The 20,935-nt window shown below is 37.0% G+C and overlaps 1 protein-coding gene across 4 annotated transcripts; it reads right to left on the bottom strand.

Annotated features, from left to right (window-relative positions):
* Positions 1–470: 470 nt before the first annotated feature.
* On the bottom strand, positions 471–17,979 carry si:ch73-182e20.4. Of its 4 annotated transcripts, XR_012400420.1 has the most exons (11): positions 11,853–12,028; positions 3,722–3,849; positions 2,744–3,631; positions 2,535–2,558; positions 2,112–2,277; positions 1,927–2,005; positions 1,558–1,805; positions 1,363–1,383; positions 1,182–1,262; positions 1,020–1,084; positions 471–724 (listed from the first exon to the last, which is right to left on the bottom strand). XR_012400420.1 is itself a non-coding variant. In XM_073943189.1 (10 exons), exons 3-9 carry the CDS (start codon positions 2,892–2,894, stop codon positions 1,046–1,048), a joined length of 930 nt encoding a protein of 309 aa, XP_073799290.1. In that variant the 5' UTR covers positions 2,895–3,631; positions 3,722–3,849; positions 17,817–17,979; the 3' UTR covers positions 471–724; positions 1,020–1,045. The 4 variants fall into 4 exon arrangements, 3 of the variants coding, with proteins under 3 accessions (XP_073799290.1, XP_073799289.1, XP_009296334.2); XM_073943189.1 differs by lacking the exon at positions 11,853–12,028 and adding an exon at positions 17,817–17,979 and having other exon boundaries at positions 1,558–2,005; XM_073943188.1 differs by lacking the exon at positions 11,853–12,028 and adding an exon at positions 17,817–17,979 and having other exon boundaries at positions 1,182–1,383; positions 1,558–2,005.
* Between the last annotated feature and the right edge of the window lie 2,956 nt (positions 17,980–20,935).

Genomic DNA, 20,935 nt, shown 5'->3' with positions numbered 1-20,935 from the left:
TGATTCATGAACGAGCACTTATGTACAAATCAATTATTATCAAAATTACCTAAAAAACTTCCATATTCAATTCACACTTTATTCAACATCTCATTCATGTATTTTTATTTTATGATTTGAGCCTGGTGGGCTGACCACATCCTATTAAGAACAACTTGCCATGAGGTAAATTAACTTGTGTTTACACACGTTTTACACGTGTTACACATATAGTTTTACCCCTTTTTAATTTGTTTTATATAAATTAAACCCACTAATGTATACAGCATCTAACCCCTGATGTTATTGTCAAATGTTTCATTCAAATGACTTTCAGATATTGCAACTTATTGTAATTGCGTTCGACAACACATTGGCAACTTCAAGCACTTTTTTTTTTCCTCAGATGACAAATATTCAGATGTGCAAATTTGACATTTTTTGTTTGCATTTAAAACGCAAAAGACAGAAATAGACACAGATGTGCAGTTCTAACCTATTTTTATTCTCACAAACTTCTGCACATTCTGCCAAACAATCAAGCACTCTTTGTCATGTTTCAAACACATGTTGTAATCTCATTATTATAACCAATATCATGCACGAACAGAAAATTTAACAGTGTTGTATTTTTTAAAATAGTTTTCAGATCAACATTGGCCAGTAGATCGCAGACAGGAAGAGGCTTCATCATGTGATAGGCAGGTGTGTATTGATGAGAATCCTCCACACTCAGAACATTAACCTTCAGACACACAAAAACAATTTTTTCCTAATTTTGTGTGGACCAAATGTACTCATGAATATATAGCAATAACAGTTATTGTTGCCCTTGTGAGGACCTTTTTAAATATGCTGTATTTTTTTCTTTATGGTTATAGTTTAGGGGTCAAAGAGGGCAGAATATGCAGTCTGTACAAAGCAGTACATCTATGGGAAGTTTAAAAAAATGAGAACCCTATATATATATATATATATATATATATATATATATATATATATATATATGTTTGTGTGGGGGTATGTATGTGTGGACTCACCAGAGTATGAAATCACTGCAGCAGTTTTAATTACCCAAAGCAATTTCTGAGTTTAACGCAATTGTCTACACAAAATACATAAACAAACATTAGTAAAAATATGTGTGTTATTGTACAATTTGTGTATATGCGTGTGTGTAGGCATGAGGAGAAGAATCTTACTAGGAAGTAAACATGTTGGGTCAAAGTGGACAAATCCAGGCAGGTTTCCACCAACAGCGGCTGTAATCCATTGTTTATACTCTGAGACACGGATGAACACCTCAGGAAGATTAGGCTGTGCGCATCCATACCCATGACTGACAACACCAGCCTGAACCCACACTGAACACTGCTTACTCACCAGTGGACCACCAGAGTCCCCCTACAGAGAGAGATTATGTTATGCAGTTACTGATTTAGTTTATTGTTTTTGTGTCATCAAATAGAGACAACATACAGTCAGACTGGTTGGAGATTCAGGTTTGCAGTGTGTTTAGGTGTGTGCATATACAGAAGAATAATGTCTTGATTAGAATAATCTTATTGATTATCATACAGAAAAGGTTGCTTTGCCTCCACTTCGTGTACCAGCACAAATCATGTTGGGGTTGATTCGTCCATGACAAATACTATTACAGTCTGCATTACTGTACACTTTAAGCTTAACCTCTTGCAGAATCCCAGGAGGAGGTAAAGGCACAGACACTGTGGTTCTGCCTCTTATACCACCTTTGCCTGAAACTCCGATACGCCCCCAGCCTGTGGCCCAGCTCCTGGTGCCAGGAGGGAAGTTGCTTTGCTCATCTGCTAAACAAACGGGTTTAATGTAGTCAGAATAGTGGACTGTAGATGACAGCTGCAGCAGAGCAATGTCATTATCATAAGTTGTGCTATTGTAGGAAGGATGTGGAATGATGTTGCTGACAGTTCTGGTGATTTCATTGACATCAGCTGCATAACGTCTCCACTTTCCCAAGTATACAAGCATGTTGGACCTAGTTAAGCTGTATACAGAAAAAGAAAACAAGAGATGGAAAAACTGATACATGAACATTTCCACCAACAAACAAGGTAATTTATTATAGTTTGTGTTTGACGTGTCTTACTTACTTGACGCAGTGAGCCGCGGTCAGCACCCATTCATTGTTGATGAGGGAGCCGCCACAAATATGGTTTCCATAGTAGCGCAGACTGACCATCCATGGCCATGCGCCCTCAGTTGAATTTAAACCACCCACGATACGAGGGTTTAACTGCGGGTTTGGACGTCCACAAACTGAGAGAGAGAGAGAGAGAGAGAGAGAGAGTTTACTGTGTAAAAAATGCAGAGCATCCAAACAATTTCTAATAAAACAAAGAAGTTTCAACAAAATAATTTAGAGAGAAGCATGTGATAGGATTGATCGCGGCTGGTTTCTCAATTATAATCATTAGTAAGCTAATCGAAAACCTACTTTTATTATCAAGTAATATTTAAGCATGAACTCGAATTGATATTTATGGCTCGATGTCAAGAGAGAGAAGAACACTTACCTTGCAAATTAGAAAGTGAATCAGCTGTAAAAGAGAGGGTGTGGAACATATGAAGGAAATTTGAAAGTTATTTATTGAACTGACTATGCAACAGTTTGATCTTGCAATTAGAAACTACATGTTTGATTTTTAATGTTAATGTAAGACAATTAATTCAATTTTAAAAGAGTCTCAGGTGGATCTTAAATCATAAGACTGTAAGTTCTTACCTCTGACACACATCAGCAGGAGTAAAGTCACACTGGTTTTCCACCACATCTTCACACAGTCTCTCTTCACTGGCTGGATTTGTAGATGTCTGTGATGGTTTAGTTCTCTGTGTGTCTCGCAGTCTCCTTTTATAACGTCTCGCTTCTCCATTATCTCATGTTTCTCATTTGACCAGTCGTTTTTCACACCCCTTTGTTATTTCCCAATAATCTCTTATTTAACTCTTCATACAAAGTGTCGCAGTAAGGAGAGTGGTTTAGTTCACAGTGAATACCCGTTGTTTATTCCATAAATGTTCTGTTTTTTTGAGATTTTGTCATTTTTAACAGGCAAGTCACTACTGCTGATTTTTTTTTTTTAAAGTGAGAAATTAAAAGTTTAAAATGGTTTCTAATGGAAACCAATAATTATCCTGAATTTAAGCTAAAATTGAATGGGGACAGATGAGGACAGAATTATATTTTCATCTTATAAAGGTAATTACAGTTTAAATACAACTACTAATTCAAATGTACAATATGATAATAATATTAGTGTAATAATTGTTATTTGAAATACATTGTACACTATTTTATTCATACATCACCTTACATCAGAACTAGACTCATTACATCAAGCTTCAAAACCTCCCAGATTCATCTATCCAAATTATTTACAGTACATTTTTATATTCTTTTAACAAGCAAATTATTTAAACCTCTATTACTCAATAAAAAACTAAATTTAAATAACACATTAATTCTCATAAAATACATGTAAAAATGTTTAGATGATGTGATTGCTTGGCAAGAGTTTTGTGCAGAACACAATGTTTAGTTTTACTGATTGCAGAAATTATTTGTTATTTACTATAAAACACATTTAAAGGATGCTTTCCTTGACATATCCTGGAAGAAAAAAATACCGCAAAACGAAATAATAACTTCAATTAATAGCCTAATAAGGCGGTATGTTGGCTCAATGGTTAGCACAGTCACCTCACAGCAAGAAGGTCGCTGTTTTGACTGGTCCAGTTGGCATTTCTGTGTTGAGTTTGCATGTGCTCCACATGTCTGCTTGGGTTTCCTCTGGGTGCTACGGTTTCCCCACAGTCCAAAGGCATGTGCTATAAATGAATTGAGAGTATGGAATCAAAATAGGCCTACATTTCTTTAGGCTTAAACATATCCATCTTTTTTTAAAACTGCTTTTCCTTTACAAATATGAACACGTTCATCAGTAGAATTAAGATATTTTAAAATAAGCTTATTTTATTCCAATATACCGTTACAGCGTACAGAATATTCATAGAGATGATTTCCGAATCGACCATTTCATAAAAATTATGAAGTAAAGAAAACGAAGTATAGAAAATGAAATTGCCAAAAGAATGTACCATGCCAAATATACAAATGCACAAAACCACACGGTAAAGATACGAGCAAAGCAAATATACTTTACTTTTAAACTGCAGAGGTGGACCGTTATTATCTGTGTGACATGCAGGCAATAGTAAAAAAAGAGCATTTTTTTGTGCCTACTTTTCATTCAGATCTGCAGGCTGTGCAAACTGAAAAACTGATAATGATGGTCCTACACCGACAAGCACACATTCATGATTGTGTGATCTTAACATAATTAAAATATTAAATAGACTATAGGTTTACACTATACTGTATACGGCTGGTTAGACTTATACATTTAATGCAATTTTATTTTAAGTTTAGTAAATGTAATCCAAGGCCACAAGATGGATCCCCTAGACCATTTAAATATGTAAATGCACAAATAAAACATCATATTTTTCTGAAAAACTACAGTGATATTCATTTCAAATAAAATAATATCAATAGCCCTGTAAAACAAAAAAGAACTGTGAAAAAACAAAAGGCTGTTTCTAACCTGTCACTCCAACAATCTAAGCTCACAGCATTTGAAAAGCTATTCCTTACACCATAAAAAGTAATTTATTAAAGTTTACTTAATTGAATTATGCAAACTTGTAGCTGAAAAAAAGAAAGAAAAGTAGAGGAAGAAAAGCAAGCTCAGTACAGGCATGTTCTGCTATGCATATTATATTATTTATTAGTGTAGTATTAGGACTTGTTTTAATAAATGTAACAATGCCCATGATCACAAAAAAACTTGTGTAATATGTGAGGAAAAATAGGCCATATTCAGCATGTATTAGTAAATAATCAATTCATTTTCTATCCCACTAATTCACCCTGCTGACAAAACACGTTTCCCCTCATTTTGTCAAAATCCACTTTCCAACATCTAATGCAAAGTTTTTTTGTAAATCTCTGTGTAAAAACAAGCTAAAATGTATCCTGCATTTATAGTTAGTTATGCATTTACTGTATTTGTATGTTATTTATTTACAAAAATAATACATTTGATTCAAAATGCACTTGGCCCATTTCTTTTAAATCTCGTCTGGGGCCCCTCAGGCCTACGGGCTGGCACTGGTTTCTCAGATGGAATTCCAACATGATTCATGTTCAATAAGTATATAAAATACCACAAACGAGTGAAGAAATAATAACATTAGAGCTTCTACAGTAAAATAATGTATATTTTGCATTGTAAAATTGCCAGTTTGAATCCCATTCAAAGGGCGCCACACGAGTGAATGCACCTTCCGTTTGCGCATGTGCAGATCTTACTCCACCTGCTGACCAAAATGCGGTACTGCATGGATTCAACCTTTAGTCAAACTTACTTGATGAACTTCAGTACAGTTCAAAGTTCTTTAGTTTATCTATTGGATCCACGTTAAAGTTTACCTAAGACAGTCAAATCAAGTAAAGTCTACAAATTTGCCTAAATTTGTAAAGTTCACAAGCATTTTAAGTAGATTAAGTGATGACTTTTTACAGTGTACTTCTTAGGACCTTCAAAGGTCTTAAATCTTCAAAACCGACAAATCCTACTTAAACTTCTCTGGGTCAAGTACATTGGTCAGTCCAGCTTTAGTTGACAAATGAGGGTGACTTACTAGCAATATTAGCAATATTTATTGTTAGTTTATTTTATAGTACCCCTTACGGTGGCCCAAAGAGCTAAACGCACTGCTACAAAAAACCCCAGTAAATTAAAAGACCTGTTTGACCATATGTGTTGCAAAGTCTCACAATGCAAGTATTCATTTATTCATTTTCTTTTCGGCTTAGTCCTCACAGAAATGCCAGCTAACCCAGCCAGAGCTTGAACCAGCGACCTTCTTGCTGTGAGCCAATCGTGCTACCAACTGTGCCACGGTGATGTTACAATGCAAACAAATAATTAAAAGAGAAGAAACGTGCTGCATTTTTTTTACAACACGTGCCAATAAATGACATTTACTTATTGTGCTGTGGCTATTACTTAGTGTTGTTGTAGGTGATCTTTGAAAGGTTGTAAATATGCCAACGGAGAGAGTTCTCGCTCGACTACTGACTCAGCTCCGCTCCCTGTACACTCACTTCCTGTTTGTGCTGTATTTCAGCAAGAGCTCAGGCCATGCTTCCTTGCGAAGTATTGCCAGTTCTCCTGCCTTACCAAGCGTTGTTTCAAGAGACTTTTGTGACTATCTGCCTGTGTATGACCCTGCCTGCCTTAAGTACGTTATCTGTCTTTGTTCTCTTGCTCTGTTTTGGACTGCTTATTGTTGTCTTGAACTTTTGCCTGCCTTCTCACCACATCTTCTGGATTTGTCCCTGTGTATCTTGATCTGTTTTGGACTGATTATTGTTGCACTGATCCTCTGCCTGAATTACTACTACGTCTCCTGGAATTGCCCCTGTGTTTTTTGTTTGGTTTGTACTGCTTACATGTTGCCAACTCTCCACTTGTTTACCCATTGATGTCTCTGTCTAATCCCATTAATAAACTTCTGCATATGGTTCTAACACGTTCTCAGACTGCCCGCTACAGAATACTTAACCTCTCTTGAATCCAGCAGAAGTTTCAAGCCTGCAAGCTACAGAAAACTTTTTGTGAACTTTGTTACCTGGTGGATTTTAGTGAAGTGGCGTTAAAGGACATTTTTAGAAATGGAATTAATGAACCATGGAGATCAAGGCTGCCAAGGGAAAAAAAATAAAAAATTTCACTGGCCCAATACATTGACTACGCGTTATTGATCAGTGGTTCTTCTCTCACTGTGGGTCCAGTGGACGAACACCGCAAAACCTCAGCTCCTACCACGCCAGGGCCTGCTCAAGCCATGCCAGGGCTTTCTCCAGCTCACAAGAAGGCTGACTCCAGTCATCCAGGTCACAAGATGTCTGTCTCCAGTCCTCCAGCTCACAAGATGGCTGCCTCCATTTCTCCACCTCACAAGATGGCTGATTCCAGTCCTTCAGCTCACAAGATAGCTGTCTCCAGTCCTCCAGTTCACAAAATGGCCACCTCCAGCCCCCCAGCTCACAATATGGCCGCCACCATTTCTCTAGCTCACAAGATGGCTGACTCCAGTCCTAAAACTCACAAGATGGCTGTCTCCAGTCTTCCAGCTCACAAAGTGGGCACGACCAGCCTTCCAGCTTACGCATGGGTAAGCGCCAATCTGCCACAAGCTCACAAGATGGCTCCCTGTTCCAATTCTGTTCCTGGTATAATTCCAGTCAAAGTTCCTGTTCCTGAAATGCCATCACCTAAGCCACCAGAACGTCTGCCACAACCTGAGTTGCCAAAGCAGCTGCCACCTCCAGAGCTGTTGCTACCAAAACTGCCAGAGTCGCCACCAGAGTCGCCGCCGCTTGAATCTCCCGTATGGCGGGGGCCAGAGCCTCTTAAATCTCTCGAATGGCGGGTGCCAGACACCTCTGAATTCCTTGAATGGTGGAAGCCAGAACCCTCTGAATTTCCAGAATGGCAGGCGTCAGACAGATACTTTTGAATCCCTTGAATGGGGAGTGCTAGGATCCTCTGAAATCCTTGAATGGCAGGCGCCACACAGCTCTGAAATCCTCGAGTGGCCAGGGGCATGAGACCCACTTGAGTCCCACGAAAGCCAAAGCAGTCACCTGAATCCCACAAAAGGCCAGAGCAGTCACCTTAGTCCCATGAAAGGTCAGAGCAGTCACCTGAGTCCCACAAAAGGCCAGAGCAGTAACCTGAAACCCATGAAAGGCCAGAGCAGTCTCCTAAATCCCACAAAAAGCCAGAGCTGTCACCTAAATCCCATAAAAGGCCAGAGCCATCAACTGAGTTCCACAAAGGGCCAGAATTATCAACTGCATTCCACAAAGGGCCAGAATTACCAACTGCGTTCCACAAAGGGCCAGAATTACCACCTGAGTTCAACTAATGGCTGCCAGAACCATGTGACTTCCCAAAGCCACCTAAATCATATAAACCTTCAGTGCAACCTGAACCAAAGCCCCCTGATTCACTGGGGTTATACAAGCTGCCAATGACTCCTGAACCAAAGCCTTCTGATCCACTGGGTTTATATGAACTGCCAGTGGCCCTGAACCAAAGCCCCCTGATCCAGTGCGTTTATATGAACTGCCAGTGACTCTGGAACCAAAGTCCCCTGATCCACTGGGCTTATATGAACTGCCAGTGCCCTCTGAACCAAAACCTCCTGATCCACTGGGTTTATACAAATTGCCAGTTACTACTGAACCAAGACCTACTGATCTACTGGGTTTATATGAGCTGCCAGTGGCCCCTAAATCAAAGCCTCCTGACCCACTGTAGTTAAATAAACTGTGTCTGTTTTGTGAGAAGTGCTTCTTATATGATATGCGAGCGACCCATACAGCTTTATTGTAGAGCACAGGTGTCAAACTCCGTTCCAAAAGGGCCGCAGCTCTGCACAGTTTAGTTTCAACCCTAATTAAACACACCTGATCAAACTAATGGAGTCCTTCAGCCTTGTTTGAAACCTACAGGTAAGTGTGTTGGAGCAGGGTTGGAACTAAACTGTGCAGGGCTTCGGCCATCCAGGAACTGAGTTTGACACCCCTGTTGTAGAGATTTCCTCGAGCGAGAATGACATTGACTGAAACTTTCTTTCATACACCACGCCCACTAAAAGGGTACCCTTGGAAGTGGAAACTAAAGCCTGATAAAGGTGACCCGTACTGACCCGAACTGTATCGTACTGTACCAGTCAGTGGAAACGAGCCATAAGAGGTACTGAAAAGAGGAATTGGCAAAAATTCCCAAAGACAGTAATTGCTGCCAAAGGTGCATCAACAAAGTATTTGTCATGACTGTCCATGTCCACCAGATGCCACTGTAGTTTGGCAGCACACTCCCAGCGAACTACAGTGGCTTAAGAACTACAAATCAATACATTCCTTCACGCACACACCTGGACTTCCATATATACTGATTTGCTATCACAGCTGTCTCTGTTTCTCCGTTGATTACCTGGACTATGTATTCAGTCATTCATCCCGTTTGTCAGTTCATCCTTGTTGGTATGTGTGCCTGAATCCAGTTTTGTATCTTGTCATAGTCGCTAAGTCTAGTTCTAGTTTAATCTGTTTGACTTCCTTGTTTGTTTGTTTACTTTGATATTTTGTCTTTGATTTTTGTCTCTGCCATTGCACAAATTATCACGTTAAAACTGCACTTGGATCCTACACCCATTTTTGTTCCTGTTACATTCCGCCAAATGTGACAGTATTAAGCAAAGGTTGTGAATACTTATGTACTGTACATGTGATTTTTTCAATTTTTTATTTTAATTTGCAACAATTTCAAAATATGTTTTTTCACATTCTTGTTATAGGGTATTTTGTGTAGAATTGAGAAGATAAATTAAATAAATCCATTTTGTAATAAGGCTGTAACATAAATAAAAAAAATGTGGAAAAAGTGGAGCACTATGAATACTTTCCGGATGCACTGTATATATACCTTTTTACATTTTAAATAGGTCAGAATGAAGCCTTGCAAAAGAACGAAGCGTACGCCAAACATGCAGATGCACAAAACCACACTGTAGAGATATGAGCAAAGCAAAGAAACATTACTAAAACTGCAGAGACGGACCGTTATTATCATGAAGCTGTGTGAGATTCAGGCAAAATGAAAGAGAGAGCAGTTTGTTCTAGTGCCTACTTTTCATTCAGATCTGTATGCTGTGCAAACACACTTTATTGGGATGGAAATTATGTTAACGGAAAATAATGGTTCAGCATTGCCCAGCACAAAGCATTCATGGTTTTGTAAAGGTTATTTCTTAAATATTCTTTCTTGTCACCTTTGTGTGAATTTGATGTAATTAAAATATGGAATTGACTGTGAGCTTACTTTATTAAGCTGTAAATACACAATGCAATTTTATTAGGATTAGTAAATCCAAGTAAAATCTAAAAATGTGGCGATGATGCAGGAGTTGCTATAGACCATTTAAACATGTAAAGTAAAATACAGATATAAAACACGTGCTGTCTCTGTAAAAACACAGTGATTATTTCTTTTTTAAGTCATATATAACAGTAGCACTACAAACTCTCAGCTAATTCAGAATGGAGACAGATGATGCTATGCTAAGATTGAACATTTAATGATAACACTTTAAATAATAGTCAATTATTTAATGTTAATGTATTTACTAACATGAACAACTAGTAATACATTTATTATATCTTTGTTAACATTAGTTGATGTTGTTTGAGTTAAATAACACTAGTTAATTTTACTTTGTTTACTCATAGTGTGTAACAATGGGTTTTAACCACAGCCGTTCGAACTGTAGTTCTGCCAAATGACTAAAAAGTTATCAGCATGATGGTAAAAAAAAAAAAAAAAAAAACACATTTCTTGTCAAACCATTCTTCTGCAATCTCATAGCAAAAACGGAAATAAGGGCAGTATTAATAGCTATAATTGTGGGAGAGCGTAGATATTATGTGATTGTTTTGTATTGCAATATGGAGCAATTAAGTGTTGATATTAAATCAAAAGGAATTCACAAATACTTGAAAATGAGATGATTTAATGACAATAATTTGCTATGGTTACAACTGAATTAATTACAAAATGAGTGTATAAAATGATAAAATATGAAATGATAAAACATATGATATTAATTGTACCCTGTTTAAATTTAAAATTTAAGTTACCAGAAGTAGAAGAAGGCCCTAAAGTTAAGACCAGGCCCTGTTCTTATAAGTTTCTGCCTTTGGAGTCAGTATGGACATTCTTGAGTCAAAAAGACATGTCTTGTCATATAAACAAATGCACATGATATTTTAGCCTCTTACAGAATGCAAGAAAGTTCATATTTCTCCTTTTATAGATTGATAACTCTTTAAATTCACCAGGCAAGGGAATGCTTCTAATTTTTTAAAATTATCGCTGTTTGTTCTTGAGAAATTTAAGGAAATGTGAACAAGTATCATTGGGATCTTGTAGCCAAGACACCCCATTGCAGCATCTCAGAGACTTATGCAGCAACGTACTTCTCTGGTCAGGTATGGATCTCTAACTGTTTAATTTATCTTTGAGTAATGGATGTTGTATTTTTACAGTGTCTTCTCTGAATTGGCTTTCTGATTGTTTTTTTTATTATGTAATTAGCATAATACAATTTTATCTGATGAATAAAATTTTAAGTTTTGATACATCCTGAATTCTCCTGAAATCTTTTTATATCCAGTAGATTAAGTGGAGTCTGCGCTACCTTAGATTCGACATCATTAGACTTTGGATTCGACACATTTGACTATATGGAGCAGTGTGGCATGACAGCAGGAAGATTTAATCGTCTAATTGCTGAAATTAGCAAGTTGACTGGAAATGGCTAAATCTACTACTTTTTAACATGAGTAAGCAGTTAGCAACTACAATATTTAAGTATTAGCTTACCCTACATCCTCTGAGTTTAGAGGGTCGAATTACTGTCCGTGAGAAGACATGCAAACCCGGGGCTTGAAACTTTGAGCGGCATTTGGTCCCTAATGAACACATAACTGAAGAGTATGGGAACAGGTCTAGATCAAAACTCTAAATTAAGTCATAAATGATGAATGTGATCCATTCTTACAATTAGAAATTCAGTCTAAATTTGATGGTCACTTAAAATTGGAGTCAGATTAAATTCGGAGCTAAAAAAAACAAATATAAATAAATTTTAATAAATAACAAAATTATTTTCAGAAGCACTAGAGAAAGGCTTACATGCATTCAATCTTCGACCATGCTGTTAGTTTCGTCATTGGGTTAATAGATGGACATCTACAACTAAGAATCAGTGACGTCCAGCATAAAGAACTGGTGAAAGATCTCTCATTGGTGGTGGTGGCTGGATCTGGGCCTAACTTTTTGGGAAGAGTTTGGCTGGCTGAATTGGACATGGGCTGAAAAAGGTAAACCACATGCAGGCAAGCTCAGGAATTTTGTTAGACATTTTAAAGAAACATGAAATTTTTTTTATTTTTTTTAAAGAACTTAGAACATTAAAAGGAGCCACAACAAAGATTCATGTATCTAATGGTGCAAAGCCTTACTTTTTAAAATGATCCTCGTTACTATTTGCTATGAGAGCGAAAGTGGAAGATGAACTCAATCGACTGATCAAAAAACACATAATTTAACCTGGGAATTTTTTAGGTTTAGGTTTAGGTTTAACTTTATTTGTCCCCGAGAGGAAATTTGTCTTGGGCATAAAAGGTGCTACAACATTGTCTAAACAGACAGTAAAAAATAAATAAAACAAAACAATTAAGAACAAACAGTTAAGAACATACATTGTTTACAGAGTAAGACCGTATATAAATATAAATATATAAAACACAGAACCCAGTCAAGTGCTAGCGTACTGCAGGAGCAGTGTTATTGGTAGAGTTCAACAGTTTTATGGAGGTAGGAACAAACAAAAGCTTCAGTCTATTAGTTTTACACATTGGCATTCTCAGTCTTTTTCCTGATGGTAACAGCTGATATTCACTGAAAAGGGGATGTTTAGAATCAGTGCTAATACGTATTGCTCTTTTTATAGCCGCCTGTTTGTATAGAGTCTGGATGGGCTCATATTGTTTTATCCCTATAATTTTCATGGCTGTTTTTTGTATATGAACCAATTTATTTTTCAACTGAACAGACAGGTTTCCAAACCAGACTGTGATTCCATAGCGAATAAGACTCTCAAACATAGCTCGGTAAAAAACAAGCAAGATATGGCTACCCACCCCATACAATCTCAGCCTTCTTAAAAAATAAAGCCTCTGTTGTAGTTGTGTGCATAAACTCTCAATGTGTGTTCTCCAACAAAAAACACTGTCCATATAAAACCCCAGGTATTTGTAAGATGTGACTTGCTGTATCACTGTGTCTTTAATGATCACAGGCCTGTGTTCAGAAACACTTCGTGGGTCAAGTACCGTTTCTTGTGTCTTTTTTTACATTTAACACAAGACAGTTCTTATCACACCACTGAGTGAAATGATCGATTTCACTGTGGTAGGATGATAGGTCCATGTCTTTGTGTAAGAGACTTAAAATGGCAGTGTCATCAGCATATTTCACAATATAATTATTAAAATGTGTGCTCCTATAATCATTTGTGTACAAGGCAAAAAGCACAGGTGATAAAACACAACCTTGTGGCACTCCTGTATTACTGTATCTGACCTCAGAAAGTGTCCCATTAACCCTTACCTGCTGAGCTCTGTTACTTAAAAAAAAAAAAAAGAGTAAAACCATTTAATTAAGAACGTACTGACACCCATGTTATGCAACTTCTCTAAAAGTAGATGTGTCTGCACTGTATTAAATGCCGAACTAAAATCAACAAATAAAATACGAGCATAAGCTTCAGTATTCTCTAGATGCTTGGACACAAGATGAACAATGCTAAGAGCGGCATCCTCAGTGCTCTTATTCTGCCTATAGGCAAACTGGCATGTGTCTAGGAGTGGCTCTACCTCTTTTTCCAGTAACGAGGTTACAAATTTCTCAAAACACTTCATAACATTGGAAGTTAGAGCAACAGGGCGGAGGTCGTTATTAGCTCTAGCCCCAGGTTTTTTAGGAATTGGTGTTATATAAGATTTTTTCCACAGAGCTGGCACATTGTTGGTATTCAAAGATTGCTGAAATAAAGGACACCATGCTACTGCAAGTTCTTCAGCACAGTTTTTTAACAAAAACGCTGATAACCCATCTGGCCCAGTAGCCTTATTGGTGCGCAAGCGTCTAAAAAGATGCTTTACAACACTTGGGTCTACTTCTATCGAGGGGGTATCTTTAGTATCAGAGTGGGTATCTCTTAGTTTTCAGAGTGGGCAGCTCCTGTCATGCCCGTGTTGAAGTCTGATGGATCAATAAGACTTTGTGGAGATTAATAGAATGACTGTGAATAAAGAGTCATCATTGGAGCACTATCCCATTCCTGGAATGGAGGACATGCGGTGTTAGGAGGAGGTGAGAAACAAACAAAATTAAACATGAGTCATGCTTATCAACAGATTTTGTTTAACGAAACCTCTAAGTAGTATGTCACTATCAATACGCATAAAGGCCTCTTTATGTATACTTTTTTACCATTTGGGGTGAGATTAAGTCCTGCAATTTTCCAAAGAACAATGGAAGGAATATTAAAGGACATTCCAAAGGTCACTGTATATTTGGATAATGTTCTGTTGACAGGAAGAAATGACAAAGATCATCTAAAGACACTGGATAGAGATTGGAGGAGTGTGGATTGCGACTAAAACGAGAAAAGTGCAAGTTCATGGAACCAAAAGTGGTTTTCTTGGGCCACAAAATCAATGCCACGGGTATTCATCCAATGCCAGAGAAAGTTAAGGCAGTAAAGGAAAGCACCAACACCAACTTCTGAGACAGAACTAAAAGCCTGTTTGGGTTTGTTAAATTTCTAAAACAGATTTCTGCCAAATCTTTCTACCTTGCTATCTTCATTGCACAAGCTCTTGAGGAAGGGTGTTGGTTGGTGCTGGGGAGAGGATCAAGAAAAGGCCTTCCGAAAATCCAAACAATTGTTACAATTTAATAATATTCTCATCCACTATGATGACCAGAAAGAGCTAATCCTGTCATGTGATGCATCAGCATATGGAGTGGGGGCAATATTTGCACACTGTATGAAGGATGGAACAGAAAGACCTATTGTATTTGTGTCTAGAACACTAACAGTTGCAGAGACGAACTACTCGCAGGTAGGGAGTATTGACCACAAACCTCTACTCAGTTTATTGGGTGAATTGAAGGCTGTCACTTAAATGGCCTCTCAACCAATTATGAGGTGGGCTGTAATGCTGGGGGCCTATGAGTATTCCATTTTTTACAGAGCCGGTAAAAATCACAGAAATGCTGATGCTTTTAGTAGTCTTCCTGTTCCACAATTGGTTGGGGATGAACCAGAGCAAGAATGTTATGATGTTGCAGAGCGGTTCTTTGACTTCTGCCGAGCAGATTAAGCAGTGGACTTCAAAAGACCCCGTGTTGTCCAGAGTATGTGAGTATGTACTTAAAGGATGGCCAAACCACAGAAATACAAAAGGAATGGTCCCTTATAAGCAAAGAAAACATGAACTTATTGTTCAAGATGGATGCGTTTTGTGGGGAAACTGTGTTGTTATTCCACAGCAAGGACGATTGGAGTTGTTGGAACAATTACATCAATCTCACCCAGGTAGGTCCAAGATGAAAGGATTGGCCAGGAGGTATCTGTGGTGGCCGATTCTTGATGCTGATAATGAAACTCGAGAAAGAGATTGTGATGTTTGTCAAGAACATCTGAAAAATCCTGTGAAAGCCCCACTTCATCTCTAGGAGTGGCCTAGACAACCCTAGAGGAGAATTCCCATGGATTATGCAGGCCCTTTCCTAGGTAAATAGTTTTTAATTCTCATTGATACTCATTTCAAGTGGATTGATGCATATGTTGCAAATTCAGCAACCACAGCAGCTACTTTGGACTGTTTACGTAAGAGTTTTAGTGTACATGGAATTCCTTAAATGATTGTGTCTGACAATGCTCAGTGTTTTTTAAGTGAAGCCAAAGCATTTATGTCTAAGAATAGAAAAACCCATGTTACTTCTGCACTGTATGCACCCCTCATCCAATGGGTTGGCAGAGTGAGTTGTGCAAACTTCTAAAGACCTTTTGAAGAGGAGTTTGGGGGACACCCTGGAGACAAAGGCATAGAGAGTTTTGTTTAATTATTGCTTTACACCTCAGTCTACAACTGGACTGTTTTCTGCTGAATTGTTAATGGGTCGAAAATTGTGTTGCACGCAATACAAGATGCACCCAGATTTCACTGGTAAAATGGAAATAAAGCAGCAAGTTCAGAAAGAATACTAAGATCAACATGTGAAATCTTGTTACTTTCAGATTGGAGACTCTGTGTATACTCTGAACTTTGGATGTGGACCAAAATGGGTGCATGGAACAATCCAGGATATTACAGGACCTGTCTCTTATGCAGACGCCATGTGGATCCATTATTCCATGGCCGACCAAAGGAAATGCCTATGGAACTACCAAGCATGGATGTTCAATTAAGGGAGGATGATGCTGTGTCTCAGGATGTGGTTGTTCATGTGCTCAAATCACCTAGCATACCCATAAGACAAAATGAGTGTATTACAACGAATAAAAATAAGATGAAAAACTGGCAAACTTTTGGTTCCAGTCCACCTTTGGAAGAGTTATGCAATACTCCTTTGATTCCTGAATTGATGCTAGGAACTGAATTAACAAGCTCTGAAACTGTGTCTAACAAAGGGTTACGACAGTCAAGGAGGGAGTGTAAAACTCCAAAACACTCAAGGGACTTTGTGATGTGAAAATAAAAAAAAATAAAAAAATGATTTATTAACTTTATCAATATTGGCTGAGATCAGACGACTGATTTAGCCCGTACAGCATTTGAGGAGCGACTGCTGGACCTGCGATCAGAGGTGCCCCCACGGCCACCCCTGGGTAAACTCTGGCCAACCCTGTGGCCACCCCAATAGGATTTTGCTTTTGATATTAATTTAAAATGTAAATTCCCAATAATTCAATAAACAAATAAATAAAATGCAGCCACTAAATTATTGGTGCCATTGACATAGCTGATTCACTGCATCTCACCCTCCCCTAGTGGCGGATTTAGGCATAGGCAATGTAGACGATTGCCCAAGGCGGCATCTTGCTGAGGGTGGCATACGGAGATGGTGCAAAAAACAAATCAAAAACATCCCCTAGTAAAAGCGTTGGGATACGATTTACTTTATGCAAGTGTAATTACTTATAGTGGCAATCCTAGAATAAAGATGTTTGGGGATGTTCACAGTTGGCAACTTTTGCACGCGAACTGACGCATACGCAGAGAAATCATTCCTGTGCGCCTCACTCAGGATCCTGTGTAAATCCTGGTTGTTTGCATTCACGCTGATAAAATATGCGCCGCTCATGCACGGTGAAACCGAAGTAACTGCCTTTTGAGCAGAGGTGTCGGCACGCAGCAAGTTTTGGAAGTAGACAAAACTAAAGTTTATATAATATGATGATGTTACTTTCACTAAGCATGGCTATAAAGCAGAAAGGAGGGATAAAGAGTCAGGGAGGTAAGACAGATCATTAATTCTCAGCCATGAGTCATGTCAAAGACCACAGATAATTCTATTTAAAAAAATTGTATTATAGAATTAATTCAGCAGAATTAATCACTTAAATCTTTTGCATGCAGTTTAGTTATGACAATTGTCATATAACTAAACTGCATGCAAAAGATTTGTGATCTAAGCATATCACAGTTGTTACATATTGTACATCTGACAATATTTAATTGCATATTTTTTTATGCCTTATCCAGAATATAAAAATACAAATACATTTAGATAATTAACATTAATCAGTACTATTGAAGTGTGAAGAGACTTTCAAAAAGCACACAAAAAGAGTTTCCACTACATCTTTAATTTTGTAAAAAAAAAAAAATAAAAATAATAATAATAATAATAAAAAAAACTTTGTTTTAATAAGGATAACATTATTATTTATGGTCCGTTTTTTATGTTTACTTAAGTTAACTTAATTTGTGTTGGGACAACATGAAGGAATTGTGGAACCATTTGGAAGCGTTTTAATGTAGTTTCGTGTTTTTATTTCCACAGAAATATTGGAAGTACTTTGGTTAGCGCCTCACAACAAGAAACTGGTTCGAGTCCCGGCTGGAACAGTTGACATTTCCGTGTGAAGTTTGCATGCTCTCCCCGTGTTCTCGTAGGTTTTCTCCGGGTGCTCCAGTTTCCCCATAGTCCAAAGACATGCGCTATATGTGAATTGAATAAACTAATTTGACAGTTGTGTGTGCGTGTGTATATGAAAGCAAGAGTGTATTTGTGTTTTCCAGTACAGCTGTGTAAAACATAAGCTGGAATGTTGCATTTAGCCGATGAAAAATTAATGGATGAATTAATCTTATGTGGAATTTATTTATTAACATTGTTGAATATTACTAACTTCCATTACTACTAAAGATGAATTGTAAATGTAATCAAAACTTAAAAAGGAACATATCTTGTTAAGTTAATGGGTGACATTTTCATATATTTGATAAAATATTTTCAACAAAAATAGCAACAAAAGTCGAATGTTAAAACCTTCAAATGTCCAAAAGGTGGCGGTATGCCACTGCATTTGAGAATTTGTCCATGGCAATGTAATGCTACAGTGTATTGTTACATTAAGGCACAATAAATTTGCAACAAAGCCATATAATGTTTTGAGGTCAGTGCAATCAATCATTCTCCCAGGGTGCACGACTATAACATACAAGATGTAATATTGGTATCCATTTGGGCTGTATATTCAGCTTTTTCCTCTACAAACACTGTCACTCACACAAATTTACTTAAACCTGAATCAACAATGGATAATAAACAAACCTGTGGCTAAACTGACATGTGACATAAATCAGTTTCTGGTCACTAATCTAATAATGCTACATAAAAAAGAAACTAGCTCTGAAGCTCTCTGGCTGCAGTTTAGTTATTTTAACACTCAACCAAAAGCCTATATACTGTATACACTATACAATATGAGAATATCCAGAGTCTTCCAGATATAATGTCCACTTTCAAGTGACCTTTGAAAATATAAAGTTAATAAAACATTGCAAATAAATGTATACATGTTGTTTCCTTTAGAATTAAATTACTGGCTTTTTCTTCCCAGCAGGCACACACGTCATAAGATGTTAATTTTAGATTAGACATCAGGTGATCAAACTTCAATGTTTAGGCAGTTTCTAAGCTTCTAACAAGATATTGTTATTTTGACGTCCAATAACAACATCAAATGACATTGATATTTGGTTGATATTTGATACGAGGTTGTGTTTGAAAGTACCCAAAATCCAACATCTGATGTCAAATACTGACATTAATTCGTTAGGTATGGCAACCAAAATCCAACGTCTAGTAGATGTCATATAGTGACAACACAATGTCAAGCTGTAACATTGTTAGACGTTAATATTTGGTTGATTTTAGGTCATTGATGTTTCTCCCAGCCATTTAAATTAGAGCTATACACGAAAAACTTTTATTTATTTATTTATTTATTTTTATTATTTGCAATAGATTTTTCAGAATTAATATTGTTCCTAAGCATCTTTACAGAAAACCACCACACAACCAACAAGTTTATGTATGTTTTTTTGATAAAACTGCTACTATATGTATACAGTATAACCATCATCCTGTATGTTGTTGATATGATGTTGCTTTTTCACTTACACATCACAAACATTAATATAATTAGTAGTGTCATCATTTAAAATGCAGTAAATGGTTAAAAAGAATTCCCCATGAATCTCTTATTATAAAAACTATTGTGTTCTTACATTCCTTTTTTTTATTAGCCAAATCTCAAAACGGTCCTATGGTATGACTGCTTCAAAGTTCAATAAATTACTACTCACAAAAAATAAATAAATAAATAAATAAATAAATAAATAAATAAATAATAATAATAATAATAATAATAATAATAATAATAATAATAATAATAATAATAATAATTAATTGATTAATAAATACTTCAGGCAAAAAAAAAATGCTTACACAAGCTTAGGAACTTGGAACATTGTTTTATTGAAAAACATGTCCTCTGGTGTGACATAAGCTAAATTTAAATGGTCTATTCCATTGAAAATTAATTATTTGACAGATGCCATTCAATATCATGTATCTGAAGCAATAGTATCTAACTGCATACTGAGGTACGCAGTCTCAGGCATGCAATGTCACTGTCAGACACAATGCACTTAATGAAGCTAGTGACATCACTGTGAGAGGGGTAGGGTTAGGGACAGTATTAGGTGTACACATTAAAAGTATTGCATGCAGCTCAGCTTGCATATGGCTGAGATTGTTTTGACATGCATCTGCTATTGTCCAAATTCTAAAATGCTTCTTGCATGTATCTGACACAATACAACAAGCTTTTAGAAACCTTTAAAGTGTCTGATAAACAATTATTTGTCAGTTTTCTTTTTCAGATTTGTCATGTATCTTTTATCTTAAGTCATGGTTTGCAAAGTCTTGTTTGAGCCCAGTATTGATATCGGTTAACTCCAGCTCCAAATGAGCTGTAATGGACTTACTCGTTTGCTGCTGATCCTTCTCTTAAACCGCACCTTTTGAACCTTTTGTTCACACTCATCTGGTATCTGCTTTTTCCTCCTTAGTCCAAACCACATAACAATCCAATGTAACTAACATCAGTCTTAGAGAGTATTTTTTACTTAATTTTTTCATATTTAAATGTACAAGATGAATTGATCTTTAACAAAGACAGATAGTCAAGTACAAGTGGATCAATTTGTCCTGTTTGTTTGTCCCTCTAATGTAGAATATCAAAACATAATCATTTTCAGGGCTGGACAAGACAAAATACACAAGGTTCTATCTTCCTGATTAGGAAGGACAGGTAACTTATGAAACTCACAGACACAAAATAATTATTAAGCACAGAATGAGGGAGAAGGGGAGACTAAATAGCCAAATAATCAGGGAGAACAGGTGAGAGTAATGGGGACGGGGAAACAAGGGAATTGCTAACAGGTGAAATTGCATACAAATAACTAGACACAAGAGGGAGACAGAGAAATCACACACACACACAAAACCCCCCCTGACAAATGGAGAGATAATTTACATACAGCATACAAAATAAATGAAATTTGCATTGAATTGTAAAGTTTAATTTATTCTGTTATTTCTCTGGATGGCGTGGTGGCTCA

This window comes from Danio rerio, chromosome 25, assembly GCF_049306965.1.
Source record: "Danio rerio strain Tuebingen ecotype United States chromosome 25, GRCz12tu, whole genome shotgun sequence".
In the NCBI taxonomy this organism is placed as follows: Eukaryota; Metazoa; Chordata; class Actinopteri; order Cypriniformes; family Danionidae; genus Danio; species Danio rerio.
The sequence above is the reverse complement of the archived record's forward strand: the minus strand, read 5'-3'. Positions and strand labels throughout refer to the sequence as shown.

Coding starts and splice junctions, on each gene's coding strand:
- si:ch73-182e20.4 (XM_073943188.1), bottom strand. CDS start 2,894: ATGGAGAAGCGAGACGTTATAAAAGGAGACTGCGAGACACACAGAGAA. Junction 2,278..2,534: donor TTCACTTTCTAATTTGCAAG/GTAAGTGTTCTT, acceptor TCTCTCTCTCAG/TTTGTGGACGTCCAAACCCG. Junction 1,085..1,181: donor CCCAACATGTTTACTTCCTA/GTAAGATTCTTC, acceptor TATTTTGTGTAG/ACAATTGCGTTAAACTCAGA.